Source organism: Chenopodium album, chromosome 10 (genome assembly GCF_948465745.1).
Source record: "Chenopodium album chromosome 10, dcCheAlbu1.1, whole genome shotgun sequence".
Classification (NCBI taxonomy): Eukaryota; Viridiplantae; Streptophyta; class Magnoliopsida; order Caryophyllales; family Amaranthaceae; genus Chenopodium; species Chenopodium album.
In genome coordinates, this window is record NC_137843.1 from 14,982,080 (window position 1) to 14,998,541 (window position 16,462).

At 32.7% G+C, this 16,462-nt stretch overlaps 2 protein-coding genes across 2 annotated transcripts; both read left to right on the top strand.

The window, feature by feature from the left end:
- The first annotated feature begins 1,494 nt into the window (after window positions 1-1,494).
- LOC145563665 (lysine histidine transporter 2-like) lies at window positions 1,495-4,617 on the top strand. The gene is made up of 7 exons (XM_081624099.1): window positions 1,495-1,649; window positions 2,464-2,847; window positions 3,232-3,625; window positions 3,736-3,841; window positions 4,164-4,255; window positions 4,350-4,418; window positions 4,519-4,617. Exons 1-7 carry the CDS (start codon window positions 1,498-1,500, stop codon window positions 4,615-4,617), a joined length of 1,296 nt encoding a protein of 431 aa, XP_081480225.1. The 5' UTR covers window positions 1,495-1,497.
- A 3,145-nt stretch (window positions 4,618-7,762) lies between these two features.
- On the top strand, window positions 7,763-15,028 carry LOC145563666 (uncharacterized). The gene is made up of 7 exons (XM_081624100.1): window positions 7,763-7,937; window positions 10,504-10,566; window positions 10,678-10,757; window positions 11,687-11,795; window positions 13,040-13,199; window positions 13,898-14,061; window positions 14,360-15,028. The coding sequence occupies exons 1-7, from the start codon at window positions 7,935-7,937 to the stop codon at window positions 14,696-14,698; spliced, it is 918 nt and encodes a 305-aa protein (XP_081480226.1). The 5' UTR covers window positions 7,763-7,934; the 3' UTR covers window positions 14,699-15,028.
- The last annotated feature ends 1,434 nt before the right edge of the window (window positions 15,029-16,462 follow it).

Sequence of the window (16,462 nt, forward strand, 5' to 3'; positions counted from 1 at the left end):
AATTTATGGCTCACCAAATTCATATTGTAAGTTTTTTAAAAAAAAAAAATTTAAAAAATCTTAAATAAATATCAAAATATATTATAATATTGATAAATGCTCACACTTTTTGTCTAATAAGACTCAAAGTTGAGTATTTAAACTTATTAACTTTCTTTTAGAGTTGTTAAGTTTAGATACTAACTTATTAGTATCCTTTGCAAAAAATTACGTGATTCAACCGTAAAAAAAAAAAAAAATAATAATAATAATAATAATAATAATAATAATTAAAAAAAAAAACTAAAACGCGTGAAGTGACAAAGCAAACCACTGAGTCACTGAATTTTCTTGGACTCCATTACATGAATTCGCAATTTTTTTCTTGGACTCCATTGAAATACAGAGAGATTAAAGAAAAGAGGAGAGAGAGTAGCACGAAGAAGAAGAAAGAGAAAGGGTGTGAGCTGGTAAATGATATTTGATATTTTGAGTGGGGTGTGAGGTGTCAGGAAGGAAGGTGGGGGTAAGGGAAGTGGGTATAGGACAATAGGACATGTGTCTTTTGACCTTTTGACTTTACTACTACTAACTGACTAGTTGTACTATTTTTTACTATCAAACCAATACGGAGTAGTATTTAAAGTTAAAAAAATAATTTTACTATAAGAAAATGAAAAAAATTTAATATCTAAAATTCATGAGTAATTATATTACTATTTCCGTTTCATATTTTTTGGAACTTTGGGGTATTATTTGTGAGATATAAAATATTCAAAAGTTATAAAAAAAAATATGAAAAAGTGGTAGTAATAAATATATAAAATTAATTTGGTCATCAATCATCATATCCGCAATAACCGCATCAATTCCGTTACATAACACCGTAATCATTATTGAGATCGAAATCGAAACTATGTCCAAAACCTGGATCAATAATTAGGGTGACTCACAGACTCGGAAATCTTGAATTCGCCACTACATATAAGAATATATAAATTAAAATCATATTTGTTTTAAAGCTATCCAAAAATAAATAAAATTTATTTAAAATGGCTAAAAGTTACAGTTCAATTGTATACAATAATTTGATGAACAGGAATAATAATAATAATAATAATAATAATAATAAATAATAATAATAATTGTTTTTTTGGTTAAGAATACATAGTTTGGTTATTATATCAACAATAAAGCCTATAAACGCTCGCTGATCATCAAAATAAAAATATTTAAAAATATAAAGAAACAGTACTCCGTATTTCGCTTTTTAAAAAAAAATAAAATAAAATAATTAATTTTAAAAAAAAAATAAAATAAAACAGTAATAACCAAACATCCTATTCTTCTGTACCTGAGGTTTAAAATTCCAACAAAATAGTATGATGATTTAGCTAAGTCAAAAGATTCAGTAAATAAGTTCCTAAAATCACTAAAAATATCCCGTGTATTTATTGTTTTAAGTTGACACTCCCATCACCTAAAAATCATTCTACTCATAAAACACTAAATCAAAAAATGGAAAACACCAAGAGTGAGGACCTTAGCGGTTGGCTTCCAATTACGGCGAATCGTAAAGGGAATTGGTGGTTCGCTGCCATTCATAATGTCACTGGTATGGTTGGTGCTGGTATTCTCGGTTTACCCTATGGTTTGTCTCAACTCGGATGGTATGTTTTATGTACATTATCAATATTTAACAGGTTGTTTCATGTAGTTTAATTCGCATATACGTCGTTAATGAAACAAAATGATACACGAATAATATTGATTTTTAGGTGAACAAATTGTACATTAATGGCATGAAAATGGTGAAATAATAGAGAAATACTTTTTGTCGTTATATTAATCACCATTTTTTTTGGGTGGGATTATGTATTACTCGTAAGTCTCTTTTTTTTTATCACAAAGTTTTTATAATTAGATGTAATTTATTAATTTAGTTAATCAACGAAACACAAGTTGAGAGTATGTATGTATGATCAAGAGTTCAAGGCTAGTTTTGTTACTATGCATTTATTTTGTTCTAAATTGTTAGTTCATCCTACAACTCGCCAGGCGATTTGATCTCAAGTTGTGGATCATCTGGTTTTTCCCGGGGCCGATCTGTAAGTTTAAAAGTATGTGTATGTGTGTCTATTTGGTGCATTATCATTAATCAAGTAGATTTAGTTTCACTATATGTTCATTAAAAGTATTCTATGAAAATTGAATTTGTATAATGTATTCACGTTAAATATAATTAAAATTCATTTTCTCCTTTTGATTCAAATTACAAATAGCTTGTCATAATAAACATTCTAAATCGGTAAATGCGAGAGAAAAGAGTGTATGGTTTGATGTTGCATGCTAATAATAAAAAAATTGACTAATATATGACATTAATGATGGGATGTTGTATAATCTTATATATTTTTGGTATAAATGTGTAAAATTTTATACTGGTTAGGACGGATATTGAAATAACACATTAATGTATTTCAGGGGTCCAGGTGTGACGTTATTATTTCTATCATGGGCTATAACGCTATATACACTATGGCAAATGATTGAAATGCACGAGATTGTGCCTGGAAAGAGGTTTGATAGGTATCACGAATTAGGGCAATATGCATTTGGAGAGAAACTCGGACTATGGGTTATTGTTCCACAACAGCTTATGGTTCAAGTTGGATGTGATATTGTTTTTATGCTCACGGGAGGGAGTTCGCTCATGAAATTCTATAATATTGTTTATCCAAGTGGACCGTCTGTCAAGCTTCCTTACTTTATTATGATGTATGCGTCCGTTCAATTCTTCTTGTCTAATTTACCAGACTTCAACTCCATCGCTGGTGTCTCTTTCGCTGCGGCTGTTATGTCTTTAATGTATGTTTTTACATCCTTTAATATCGTTACGAATTCTTTATTACTTATTATATATATTGTTGGTGTGAATTTGTATGATACATATTACTTTATAAGTCTTCAAATAACTTTTTTTGAATTATGTTTTGAAATTAGGGGAGTTGTGGCTTTAAATACATCAAATCTGTATTAAAATTAACTTTTTTGTGGAATTATGTTTGAAATCAACCCAACACTTTTTAGATTTGCGTTGCTATTAAACCATCCAAAAAGTAACATATTTTTCTTCTATTAAATAGTTTTTGAATTAATTAGAATAATTTGGATAGTAATTTGAAATTTCTTGAAATCTATTAAAAATTCTACCTATGTAACTAATTTTTTTGTTTTGTTTTGTAAATTCAGTTATTCTGCAATCGCTTGGATAGCTTCATTGATAAAAGGAGTACAACCAGACATAAGTTATGGGAATAGGTATAACACTGATGCGGGTCAAATATTTGGTTTTTTAAGTGGATTGGGGACTGTTGCATTTGCCTTTTCTGGGCATAATATAGTGCTAGAGATTCAAGCAACAATGCCTTCCACTACGGAAAAACCATCTAAAATAGACATGTGGAAAGGGTCTCTTATCGCTTATATAGTTGTGGCATTATGTGATTTTCCGGTGGCTATTTTTGGTTATCTAGTGTTTGGAAGGCATGTTGAGGATAATGTTATGATCTCCCTTGAGAAGCCTGGTTGGCTTATTGCTGCTGCCAATTTATTTGTGGTCATACATGTTATTGGGAGCTATCAAGTAAAGATTTTTTATTTTATTTTATTTTTTTACTTTTTTTTGCAATTATTCATATCGCAAGTTTTATATGGATTATAAGAAGTAATAAATTTTCCACTATATTATACTAGGTTTTCGCCATGCCAGTTTTTGACATGCTCGAATCATTTTTGGTGTTGAAAATGAAATGCAAACCCAATAGTGTGCTTCGTGTTGTGACTCGTACTACATATGTCGGTAAGTTGATTTTATAAAATAATGAGTTAATTATATAATTTTGTTTATGTTAAATTATTTACAATATACTTCCTCTGTTTTTTAATATTTGCAACACACTTTTTCATGGTATTTAAGTTTTGAAGTTCACATGGGGTGAGTGGTTATTAGGAGTGTAATTTAGGGGCCCTATGCTTTAAATAAGAGAAATATTATAGTTTTTCCCTAAAATAACTTCCATTTATGATGTGCTGTAAGTATTGTGATATTTCCATTTTATGAAAGTGTTGCAAGTATTAAAAAACGGAGGAAGTATCTAATATGTCTAACGCTCTATATGTAGGAATTACCATGTTTATCGCTATAGCATTTCCATTCTTTGGTTCCCTTTTAGGAGTTTTAGGAGGAGTTGCTTTTGCACCAACCTCATTTTATGTGAGTATCAAATATTTACTCCACATTTCCATTTTATATTAATAATAAAAGAATAAAAATGTATAGTGTTGATAAAATTTTATTTAATTTGCAGATTCCTTGTATAATATGGCTAATAATATGCAAACCAAAGAGATACAGTTTATCCTGGTTTCTCAATTGGGTAAGTATTTAACTTTACAATTTATTTAACCTATTTTGTTTTTTTTTTTTTTTAACAATTTCAAATTCACTATTGAATTTATGATTTTTATATATTGCAGTCTTTCATCATATTTGGCGTGATGTTGACTATTTTAGCTCCTATAGGAGCTACGAGGGACATAATTGTTCAATGTCATACGTATAAATTCTTCTCTTGATCACTAGTTATTAGGGGTGATGGAACGTTCATAGCTTTTTTAATTAGGTTTTCAATTAATTTAAAAGGAGATTCTGTTGAGACTCTAGTGTAATAGACAGACATTATGTATCCTCTTAAACTATGAAGAATGATGTACTAATAGGATTTTCGAGCATAATTAAAGCACCTAATTATTCTATTATATTCTTATTATTCCCAATGTGTGGAGGATATTTGTCATATTGGTGAATCGCTCTCACTTATTGCTTATATTTATTTTAATTTCAAGTAATCTTTAAAATTCATATACGCTATTATTTCGTTTAATATTAGACCTTAAAAATTTAGGACACATCCATATAAAAAGGCAAGTAAATTTTTATTTAGAGACAGAATGAGTAATAAATTGCCGACTTATTTTTAGACTTTACAAAATGGATATCGTCCGCACGCCCCTAGAATGATGAACACCATATGGACTTCTTTTATACTAAAACGCACAATTATAGATAGTTTTTGAGATTATTTATAAGATGAAGTGTTAAAATTTGAGGATTAGGCTTTTGGAACATATCATCACAGTCACTAGTGAAAAAATGCCAAGTGTTGCGTTTTTTTGGCTGGGGGATTGGGGGGCTTTAGGCCCATTTTTTAGCCAGACCACTTAAAGAAGAAGTAATTTGGAATTTTTATTAGGATAATTTTACTTTTACTATTTTACCCCCAAAATTTTGAAAACTTTTATTTTACCATCCAAAAATACCAAAAAGTTGATTTTCACCACATGTCGTCCCTACCCATTAAATCCAACAATTAAAAAAATCTTCAATTTTTGGGCCAAAAACATGCTCTTTAGAGATTTGGGAGTCATTTTAGGTCTTTAATTCCGATTTGAGGTCAGAATTAATAAAAAAAATATATATAAAATGCCTCGTTTTGTATGTGTCACGCAAATCAAGGTTATTTTAGTAAGCAAAACAAAGCATTTGCAATAAATTATTGTCAATTTTAACATCAAATTAGATCCGAAATGGCTCCTAAAACTATTAAAGATCATGCATTCGGCATGAAAAATCTTAATGCTTATTTTAACGGTAGGTGAAAAAATAATTTTAGATCTTTATTTGGTGGTAAAATAAAATTCTCAGAAGTTTTGGTGGTAAAAACAATTTTTTTTTTTTTTTTTTTTTTTTTTTTTTTTTTTTTTTGTGTGTGTGTGGGGGGGTGGTAAAAGTCAAAATAATTACCCTGCGATTCAAATCAAAGCATATAGTGTATATAAAATCATGGTAAGTGGTAGAATTGCAACATATATTTCCTCCGTGTTTTTTTAACACTTTGACTTTTCCACTATCCACATAATGATTTTGACTGAGAAAATACAAGTTTATCTCATTGATAAACACTGGCAAAAATATAAATAAATCAACAAATTTTTGTCATATATGAGTCCCACAATTTTTATTTATTTACTAAAATGTCATAATGACTAGACAAAATGGCAAAAATGTAAATCAATCAACAACTTTTTAATCATATATGGGTCCTACTGATTTTTATTTATTTATCAAAAATATCATGCTTACTAGATAAAATTGTTGATTTAATTACAATTTATCAAGGAGATAAACTGGGACTTTCTCGTTTTGACTTGATTATTTTTATAATTTTAAAAAAGAAATGTTATTGTATAATATATTGTTAGATTCGTCATTATATATACTTTCAAAATATCAAATTTTCTATACTTTACTAACATATAATTAAATAAAAATAATGGTTAAAAACGTGTCTTGACATGCGTGTTTGGTCATATAAAACACATATGGAATAATAGACATTTCATGCTCCGATCCTTCTTCTAAACAACAACTTATAAAGTAAATAATATTTAGTTTTTTTTCTTCATTTTTTAGCATATTTTTTCTCGGGTGGATTTTGGGTGGTTTGGGGGGGGGGGGAAGGGCGGTTTTTTGGTGTGGATGAGTTTTGTTTGGGGTATTTTTACCCTTGACAAGTGGACCAATGAGGAGGTGCCACGCGTTAGGGGCTGGCTGGTCATCCTTGACCCATCTCCAGCTGACACGTGGCCTCTCCAGATACTCTCTTAGAATTGCGGCCTTCAAGGGCCCAATTCCCCAAAAATCCGCTATTTGGCGGCGCAGCCCATCAGTCCTAGGTCAGAATGACCTAGGGAGGGGCACTTTTCCCAATGACCCTGTAAATAGGGAGATATTCCCACAAAATGGGGGACATTCAGAAATTTACTATCATTTATTACATCCTACTTTCTTTCTCATCAGAGAACACCTGAGCTTGAAATCCAAGCAGATCCCCACCTAAATTTCCGCACTTTTTATTCTCCTTCAAGTTACTAACTTAAGCATTGGAGGCGGAGCACCACCCAACCGGTGTCTCCGTTGTTTTTGCAGGTACAGAGTCAGCAGGACCAGTCTTCGAGTTGTAACTCTCCCAAGGGACAAAAACACCCAAACACAAGTTTTTCCTTGGTGGTTGTGTGGTGCCAAGTGTTTGGGCGATGTTTCCGCTCGTGGCTAGGCGGTGGTTGGGAGGTGGTGTAGATGTCTGCCCGTTGTTTTTGGTGGCTGGTTGGTAGTCATTGTCGGAGTTTTGAGTCAATGCTGGAAAGATGAGACAGGTGGCATTTGACAACAAAATTTTAATATTGGTGGTATTAGGCAACATTTTTTTTATAGTGGGTGGTTTTAGACCAAAAAAAAAAAAAAAGTTTCTCTCTCTCTCTCTGTTTTTTTTTTTAGAGAAAAAAAATTGTAATCTAAGAGCATCTTCAATGATAAGCTACAAGGGCTTGTTGCTTACCTTGATACATCAAAATTTTGAGCTAGTATATTATTAAGGTACAAGATGCTCCAATGGTGATAAATAGAATGTTGTAGCTTGAATAAATAAATAAGTTTGAGCAACGTTGTTTGATGTAGCTACATCAATATTGTCACTCCAATAATAAGGTACATGCTTACAATTATATTTAATTTGCAAACATGTTTTTTTTGTAAACCATGGGAGATACTCTAAGACTCTAAGTACTACGTATATGAATATTTACGTAGGATTTTTTTTTTTTTTTTGACTAAACTCTTCCATTACTTTTTTTTTTTTTTTAAATAGATAAACTCTTCCTGTCTTCTATTACTACTCTGTAGCTTAAATTTGACGAAAACCGCCACGCGCGCATCTGCGTCCCTACTGTTTTTCATCGCTTGTCAAACGGAAATCCAAATCCCCAAATTGGAAGCTTTATCCTAAACTCAAAACCCTAATTTTTCACGCAGAAGCAATTCGAAGCAACTGAATATGGTACGCAACACCTTGAATTACTCACTTTTCGATTGAATTTTAGATGAATTATCTGTCTCCTTTTAGCTTGTGTTAGCTTAATTAGGGTTCTGTAAAATTTGCTTAAGATTGAATGTTTGTGGCTTATTATGTGTAGATTTCTTTTTTGAATGATATAAATATTGAATAACTTGTTATTGTGACTAATTGCTGAATGTGTCAAGCTTATCTGTTAATTGTTGGATGAAATCATTGGTGTATACAATTTAGATTAGGTTCGAGAACATTTGATCACGAATATGGTGGTTAATGTTCGAATTACTCAATATCCGATTATCGAATTTCTGAATTGTCATATTTTATAAAGCTGTAGACAATTGGGATCAGGATGTTTCTTGAAAGTGTTCATAGTGGCTGTTTTGATCATTATAGGTGGTATAGAATGCTTTTTTTATTTATTTATTTATTTATTTATTTATTTTTTTTTTTTTTTTTTTTGTTTGATTGCATTGTTATGATTTGGGTAGTATTGTGTCACCAATTTTACCATAAGCTATTACATTCTAAAGATTCGAATTGAACCGCCGGGTTAATATTGTTTCAATAACTTAAGTTTTTAACAACTTTGTATGAATGTATAATATCAAGGAAAACTTTGTTTATAACAAGCTTTATTGATATTTGGTAATATCAAATTTCTGGTTTTACTGTCTTGTGAATAGCGAACAAGTTCTTTATGGCTTGCCAAAAATATGGTTTTTCGGAAGATTAATAGAAAAATATCAACTATTAGAGCTTTCAAATTTGTGCCTTGATTTACCTACAAATGATGACAAATTTGGATTTTTTTGGTTTGATAAAACGGATTGGCCTTGACTTTAAAACTATCTAGGTATGAAATTTTCAAGGCAAATAGATTTATTCAAGTAGTTTTTGAATACAAAATTTTAGGCCAGGTTTTTTGTTGTTAGGTTCTTTTGACATGTCTGCTAGTATGCCATACCGAGTCAAGCACCTGAGCATAATCAATGTTCTACCTGTCAGTAAATAAGTTTACCCAGTATTTTTCCGCATGTAAGAATTGTAGAATGCTTCTAAACTATATGTTTCAGTAGCCGTTCTTTGGTCATATTTTCCCGTATTTGTTTCTCCTGTTCAGAGTACGTACGTTTTGACATATGGCAAAGTAAATGCCATTTTTGTCTACGTTTGGATGGAGTAAGGTTGGCTTGTTGTGTCACTCCTGCCCCCTGTTGCCTCAAATGAAAGATGAAAGAAACGAGAGGAAAGTGAGAAAGTAGGTATGAGATTAAAAATTTGTTGTTGTGAATGGGAAGAATGAAGCATAGAAGCTTTTGGTGATTGGACCACATGACAATGATGTAAAAGAAACAACTTTTATGTAAACAACTTAGGGTCTTGTGGAAAGCAAAACAAGTACTGGTTGAACAATCCATAAGTGAAGCCGACAAAGACTTTTTAGGGAATTGAAAATTTATCGGTTTAATAATTTGGACTTTGTCTCTATCGGTCATGGAGCTGGTAGGCATTTTCCTGTTTGGCTGTAGTTTGTTGACAAATGGTCAATGTGGAAAAGTTAAATTACTATATAATCTACTTCAGCTACCTTGCTATCCATGCTCTGTTTACAGAATTCTAGTGATGACTTCCTTTGATGAGATATGAGCTACTAATAAAACCTCATATACTTTGGTATCTTCTCACCTTGAAAGTATGACCTATATGAGTTAGTGCAACTCACTTAGGCCTTGAATCTTCAAGAGAACAGCATGTTGTTGATTCTTTTACGTGACATTGATTTGATTAAGGGTGAGCATGGCATCAAAAAATGCATGGACTTGCTTTATGGTACTTATTGACTTGGTGGAGAGGTGGAGAGCACGGCATGTTTAGATTGATGGTTTTGTTAATTAGTGACTTTAACTCTTGGAGGGGTGGGGAGCTTAAACGTGTTTAGATTGATGGTTTTGTTGATTAGTGACATTTACTCTTTTTTCACTGGGCTTCTTTTTGTGTCTAAGTAAGTTTGTACCTGTTGGCTTTATCCTAATATGTTCCTTGTTTTGGCTTTTGAACATGTGAAATGTCGGAATTTGTTCAGTGTAGGCTATAGGGGCTCTCTTTGTCCAAATTAGTCTAGGTTTTAGAAGTGACTAAATTCCCTACTTTCTTCTTTGCTCCCTTATGGGATTATTTTGTTTGTTTTTTTACTCATTTGTATGTGTGTTTTTGAAACACTTTTTTTTTTTACTGCCTTCATAATTTTCTTTCTCTGATTTCCTTTTTTGAATTTTTTTGTTGCTCTCTTAAAAGTGACATCTTGTATAGCCTCGACTGATTAGGGAAAAAGGCTTTGTAATTAACCTTGCCCGCTAATTGGAGAGATTAATTCTATCTTAGTTACTGTGTTTGAGTAGTGGAGCTGAAAGGCAATTTTTTATTTATTGTATCGTTTTTGACGTCTGAATAAGTTGCCTGAGCTTCTCATGATTAGATTGCACTAATTCTGGTATTTTCTTGGTATACTATACTCTTTTTAACTTCTGCCTGCTTGCTTCTGTTACAGTCTTCTCTTGCAGCAGCTCGAGCTGATAATTTCTACTATCCTCCTGAATGGGACCCAAGTCAGGTAACTTGCATTTTCCATGTGAAGATGTGCTTACATGTGATGATTTAATGAATTGAAATTTTTTTCTTAATTGTTCGGCATCCATTTTTACAAGCAAATTCTTTTAAACAGGGTGGTCTCAACAAGTTTAATGGTCAGCATGCTTTAAGAGAGAGGGCAAGAAAAATAGATCAAGGCATCCTAATTATAAGGTATGTAGTTCTTTCCAACTGGAAGTTAGTCTGTGCTTCCAGTGTGTTGTTTGCAGATGAAATATGGCATGGAGTTTGAATTTTTTGATAAGTAACAATGGTATACTGTATTGAATTTTAATGCAGAACAGCTTCTGAGATTTTTTTTTTTTCCTTTTTTTCCGGGATTAATAACTGTTTAAGTGTATGGCTCCCCCTTCAAGCATTATTTACAGCTCATCATGGTCTTCTCCTTGTGTACCAATTACTAATCCTTCGTACCTTGGTAAAATTTGGGCATGAGGTCTTAGAGAAGTTTTCAAAAGTGACTAGCTGTCTGCTTGCATCTCTATGGCTCTCTAGGGTTAGCAGAGCATTTGTTGAAGTTAGTTCTTTCTTCGTTTTTTCCCATTTCAAGTTTTTATGACCCACTATTCCAAATCTTGGTTAAGTAGAGGGCTTTTCTTTTTCCCAGTTGGCTTGGTTAAGATTGCTTGAAATAGGGGTATTATCACTTCAAGCATATAATTCCTTTTTTGAGGATCGTGTATTGTTGGAAGCTTGGACTAGTGCTTCGGCATGAGGATTAGTTATCATTCTTTGATTTTTGTAGATAAGATAATGACTTTGCAAATTGAAAATTTGTGTATATGTCTATAATTTTTTCAGTATGAGAGACTTGTGAGGGTTTAGCTATTGTTCCTTGATTTTGTAGATAAGATGATGATTGACTTTTTAGGTTGAAAACTTGTGTTAGTTGTGTATATGTCTATACTTTATTTGGTATGAGAGACTTGTTAATTTAGGGGGCATGGCTTTTGGCCACATTTGAAAATGGTTGACATGCCTTCTGTTTCTTTTCTTTTTCTTTTTTTTTTTAAAAACACGCCTCTGTATATCAAAAAGGAAAGACAAATATCTGATCAGTGATTTGTTTCTCAACTGAACAGGTTTGAAATGCCTTTCAATATATGGTGTGAGGGATGTGAATCTATGATAGCTAAGGGTGTAAGGTTCAATGCAGAGAAAAAACAAGTTGGAAACTACTACTCCACAAAGGTATCTCTTTGATGCATGCCATTAATTAAAACAATTCTATACTTCGTTTGTTTTTTCATATTTACTGTGACTCTTCATAAGTATAATGGTTTTTGTAATTTTGCAATGAAAAACTCATGCCTATGTCTATATTATTACCTTCAATTGCCGTTTGGTCTTCATTTCTTCTCGTTACCAACTCGAGAGTTGGTAAAGAAAGTGTTGAGGAGGGAAACTGCATATTTAAGAGTGGAAATATATTATATCAAGGGAATTGTCGAGGGACATTTATTATTATTATTTTTTAACTTTATACCCACACTCATTATTGCTGCCTTTATTCATACAATCATACCTTGTACTGAAAGAGTAATTACTAATTTCATATGTTGGACACTTGACGTGGACCTGACATATATACCCGACTATTTTCATTTCTTCATCTCAGTTTTCTCGAATTACATATTGGTAGAAGAGAAGTGGAAATGAGGAAAAGGGAAGAGATAACTTTGTTATACAACCTAACTATTGGACATTATGGTTTAAAGTAAGATTCAGAGTACTAATCATTGTAAAATGCATCTGTACGTACATGTAATTTGTAACGTGAAAGGCACTTGGAAAAGTCTTTAAGAAACAAGATAACTGGTTTTGTTGTACTTTGCAATTGTCCATTATTTAAAAATATACTTCCTTCGTTTCTTTTAGTTAGCACATCTCTTTAGGTACATTTGCCAATGCATGATTTCAAATGTTAATATCTTCAATTATTTAAATGAAAAAAACACAAAAGTTTATAATTAAAAATATACATTGAGACCAATTTAACAAGACCCCACTTGGCTAGGGATGAAAGTTCAGTGCACACTAAAATAATTCAGTTTTGGATTTTCCAAACCGAATTAGAATTTGGTACAATCCAAACCGAAGCGAATTTCGAATAAATTCCTAAGTAAACAATAAAATGGATGAAATGGACTTTAACTCCATTCCAAAAGATCCAACCCAATGACCCCTAAAATTAAGCTTGTAAATTAGATGTTACAGATGGAAGTTATTGTTTTCTTTCCATATTTGTAAGATCATTTCGCATTTGGCACTCTCTTGATTTCATTGTGACTTGGTTGGGTTTGTTGATAATTGCTTCGTCCTCTTTATAAGTGTTTGAATAGTAATGTGTTTTGTATCTAGGTAATGAAGCACTGGCTAAGTTGTTTTTTCATGATGACTAGTCTTTATCATTGATTACTTCATTCTTGTTTCAGATATGGAGCTTCACCATGAAGTCAGCTTGCTGCAAGCATGAGATTGAGATTCATACAGATCCTAAAAATTGTGAGTATGTGATCGTAAGGGGTGCCCGACGAAAAATCGAAGAGTATGACGCAGAGGATGCAGAGATATTGGAACTTCCTACGGAAGAAGGTTGGTAAATATTTTTTCCCATGCCCATCAGTCCATCGCAAATCTTTAGAGCTACTTTAGACTTTAGTTATATGCCTGTCTAAGTAGCATCTTAGATAATCTTTGGAGGCATGCCTCATAACCTACACTAACCGTATACTGAAGTGTCTTGGATTCTTCTCAAACCCCTATAATTGTTTTAATAGAACTTTGTTGGATTTGTATGCTTAATTGCTTACTTATGCCTAATATCAAACAAACATTTCAAAGATATTGTTTGGTGATTAAATATGGAAAATAAAGTTTTTTGTGAGATCTTGTGTGTTTTGATCAGTTTTATGTATGTAAATATTTTGCCTCTGTATCAAAATTTGTTTGTGTTATTATATTTTGTATTTTACTTGCGCGTGCTTGTATTTTAACTGTGTATCTATATATCTCTATAATGTGATGTAGTAGAGACTGTTTTAGCCAAAAAGATCTTGAAAGGTTTGAATTGGTTTTACTTGTTACGTAAGGTTCTATCTTGCACTCAAGTCAGGGGCTAGACTTACCGACTTTAATGACCCCCTCCCCAGACCCACCCCTGGAAAACCCAAGAAGTTACTGGATTTTTGTTTAGAAGTCCAATTACTTTGGTTAAGGATGCCCTGACACCCTTCCCCCTCCCCTTTTCTTTGTTAGCTTTGCTTTTAACTCATTGTTTTCTTCCGGTTCAGAAAGAGGTAAACTTGTGGACCCATTTTACCGTCTTGAGCATCAAGAGGAGGACTTGAAGAAGAAAAAGGAAGAAGAGCCGATACTTGTACGTCTTCAGCGTGCGTCTGATGCAAGGCATTTTGATGACTATTCCATTAATAAAGCCTTACGGGCCCGGTTGAGGGTATGCTTACGTAAACTCAGCTTACTCTTGTCTCATGCTTATTCCTTGTACAGTCTGACTTGATATGAGGGTTTTTAAGGGAAGGGGAGAGTAGAGCTCGGGGTATATCTGCCCTTGGATAATACTAATCTTGGAAGAATGCAAAGGCAAATTGCTTTTGTTATTCAAGAGTAGCTTGTCTTCCTCGGTGTCCCTCTGACCCTTCCACCCCCCTCCCCCCACCCACGTTCCTCTGTTTCACTCCAAAATTGTTTTGAAAGACTGAACTTTTGTATTAATTGCATGCACAACCTTACAGGGTCAAAAGAAGAGAGTCGCTGAAGAAGAAGTTGCATCTAGGAAAAGGGGTCTTAGTATACGATTGCTGCCAGGATCCAGTGAAGATGCTGCCATTGCTTCCCGTGTGAAGTTTTCGACAAAGTTTGATGAAAATAGGAAACTAAAACGAGCATTGATTTCGACCTCCTCGATTTTTGGTGGATCATCTGGATCTTCCTCAACGGATAATAGGCGCTTGGAGCTTGAGTCCAAAAGAAGAAAGATCAAAGCGGGTAAAGTTTCAAATCTGCTGGCTGGAGGATACAAGCCCTCCTCATGGACAAAGAGTGGTGTTTCCTCAGGCAGACACAGGGCCTGAGAGACCAGGTGACTGAAGCGAGTAGAAACATGAATGGTGAAATGCAAATACATACTTCGTGAAGTTTAACAGAGCAAAAACTTGGTCACGCCAGTCTTCTTGAGTACTTACTTTCCAAATGAAGTAACAAATTGGCCTCTCTTTGTATGCATGTTATAACTCTGATATGGAATGGCAAATTTGTTACAAAAAATTGGTTTTAACTTTGCCTTCGAAATTCTACATGTATATATTATTATAGGTCTTGTAAGTTTGTGTAATTTTTTATGAGTTTTTGATACGATAAGTTGATAAGTTGATATGTTGATGGGGAATCCCTTTGTGCACCAAGTGACAGCAAGAAGGGTAATCCAAAAGTGATTTCAAAAGTGATTTCAATATTGAGGGCTTTTATGCAATTTTATCACAAATGTCGTGTTCCATATTTGTTTACTCTAAATCATTAGTATAAAGTATTATCTAGTATGCTTAACTAAGGGGTTGTTTGGTTAGTTTAGGAAGTGAAAATTCCCATGAACTTCTAATATATGGGAATTAAATTCCATAATCAAATTCATGGGAATTTTTTAAAGTTGTTTGGTTGGTAATGAGGGAAGTTAATTTCCATAGGAATTTCAACTTACCTAGGGGGTACTAGGTAAGTAAATTCCTACATTTTGTGGGAATTGGAAATTCCTAGGAAGTTCTACTTCCCCCATTTCACCAAATTTTATTCAACCAAACAACTTACTAATTTTGCAATTCCTAGGAATTTCCAATTCCCATAATTTTGTATGTAAACCAAACAACACCTAAATTAGTCGATACTTAAGTTTATGGAGTACTCGCATAATGCTCTTCCCATATCAATGTTACCCACATATAGGGCTTGTTCTCTTCAGCTTATTTTCAGTTCAACTCAGTTCAGTTCTTATCTTAATTTCCTTCTCTTATGAAATATTCAGTTTAGTTCAACTCCAATAAGTTCAGTTCAGCTCACCTCAGTTCAGTTAATCAGAAGAGGCCCATAGTGTATGAAATTTAAGATTATGCTCATTACATGTTATTTTAAATATCCTTAGCTCACTTATCGAACGTAGCATATACATAACATAATTTGTAGCCCTGACTCGAGCAAGGAATTATCAGTAGATTCTCGTCGATTCACACACGGACACAGTGACACCTTGGTAAGCCTCGCTTCTCGAGTTGATCTCTTGTATGGTTGTATTCAACTTGATTGATTCTGAACTTCAAATTCATGAATGCCTTGAAGAACGACATGTAGTACATAAGCAGAAAAGAAAATTAAGATAAACTTGTATGTAATGTAATAGTTTAGTAGGTGGGAAAATCAAAATATTTAATAACAGAGTTGTTACGTAATACTCTGATCAAACAGTAAAGAGTGTGCGCTAAATGCATAAAAATAACAGGGACAAAGAGGTACAGTTTTACGGCTCCGATTTTTAAGATGGCCTTGTTTGGAAGCAAAAAGGTATGCAACAGAATCCCCATATTTTCTATTTCCTGTTTTACATTTTTAGTTTTTTATACTCATTTTCCCTTTTTTTTTTTTTTTTTTTTTTTACATTGCATACTCATTTTCCATTCTCTTCCGTTTCTTTTCCCTACATCTATACTATTCCTAATTTCCTATAGTAGTAGAATACTTGAAAATATATAAATTAAAAAAATAATTCTTACATATTTTAATGTGTTGTCCCAATGTCTACCCCAATAACACTCTTTTTCTCTTTAATTGGAATTGGTACACTTGTACGA

What these genes read in the sequence shown, in the direction of transcription:
- LOC145563665 (XM_081624099.1), top strand. Translation starts at nt 1,498, where the DNA reads ATGGAAAACACCAAGAGTGAGGACCTTAGCGGTTGGCTTCCAATTACG. An exon ending in TTGCACCAACCTCATTTTAT is followed by an intron (nt 4,256 to 4,349) that starts GTGAGTATCAAA and finishes TTTAATTTGCAG; the next exon opens with ATTCCTTGTATAATATGGCT. An exon ending in TATCCTGGTTTCTCAATTGG is followed by an intron (nt 4,419 to 4,518) that starts GTAAGTATTTAA and finishes TATATATTGCAG; the next exon opens with TCTTTCATCATATTTGGCGT.
- LOC145563666 (XM_081624100.1), top strand. An exon ending in CAAGGCATCCTAATTATAAG is followed by an intron (nt 10,758 to 11,686) that starts GTATGTAGTTCT and finishes TCAACTGAACAG; the next exon opens with GTTTGAAATGCCTTTCAATA. An exon ending in GAAACTACTACTCCACAAAG is followed by an intron (nt 11,796 to 13,039) that starts GTATCTCTTTGA and finishes TTCTTGTTTCAG; the next exon opens with ATATGGAGCTTCACCATGAA.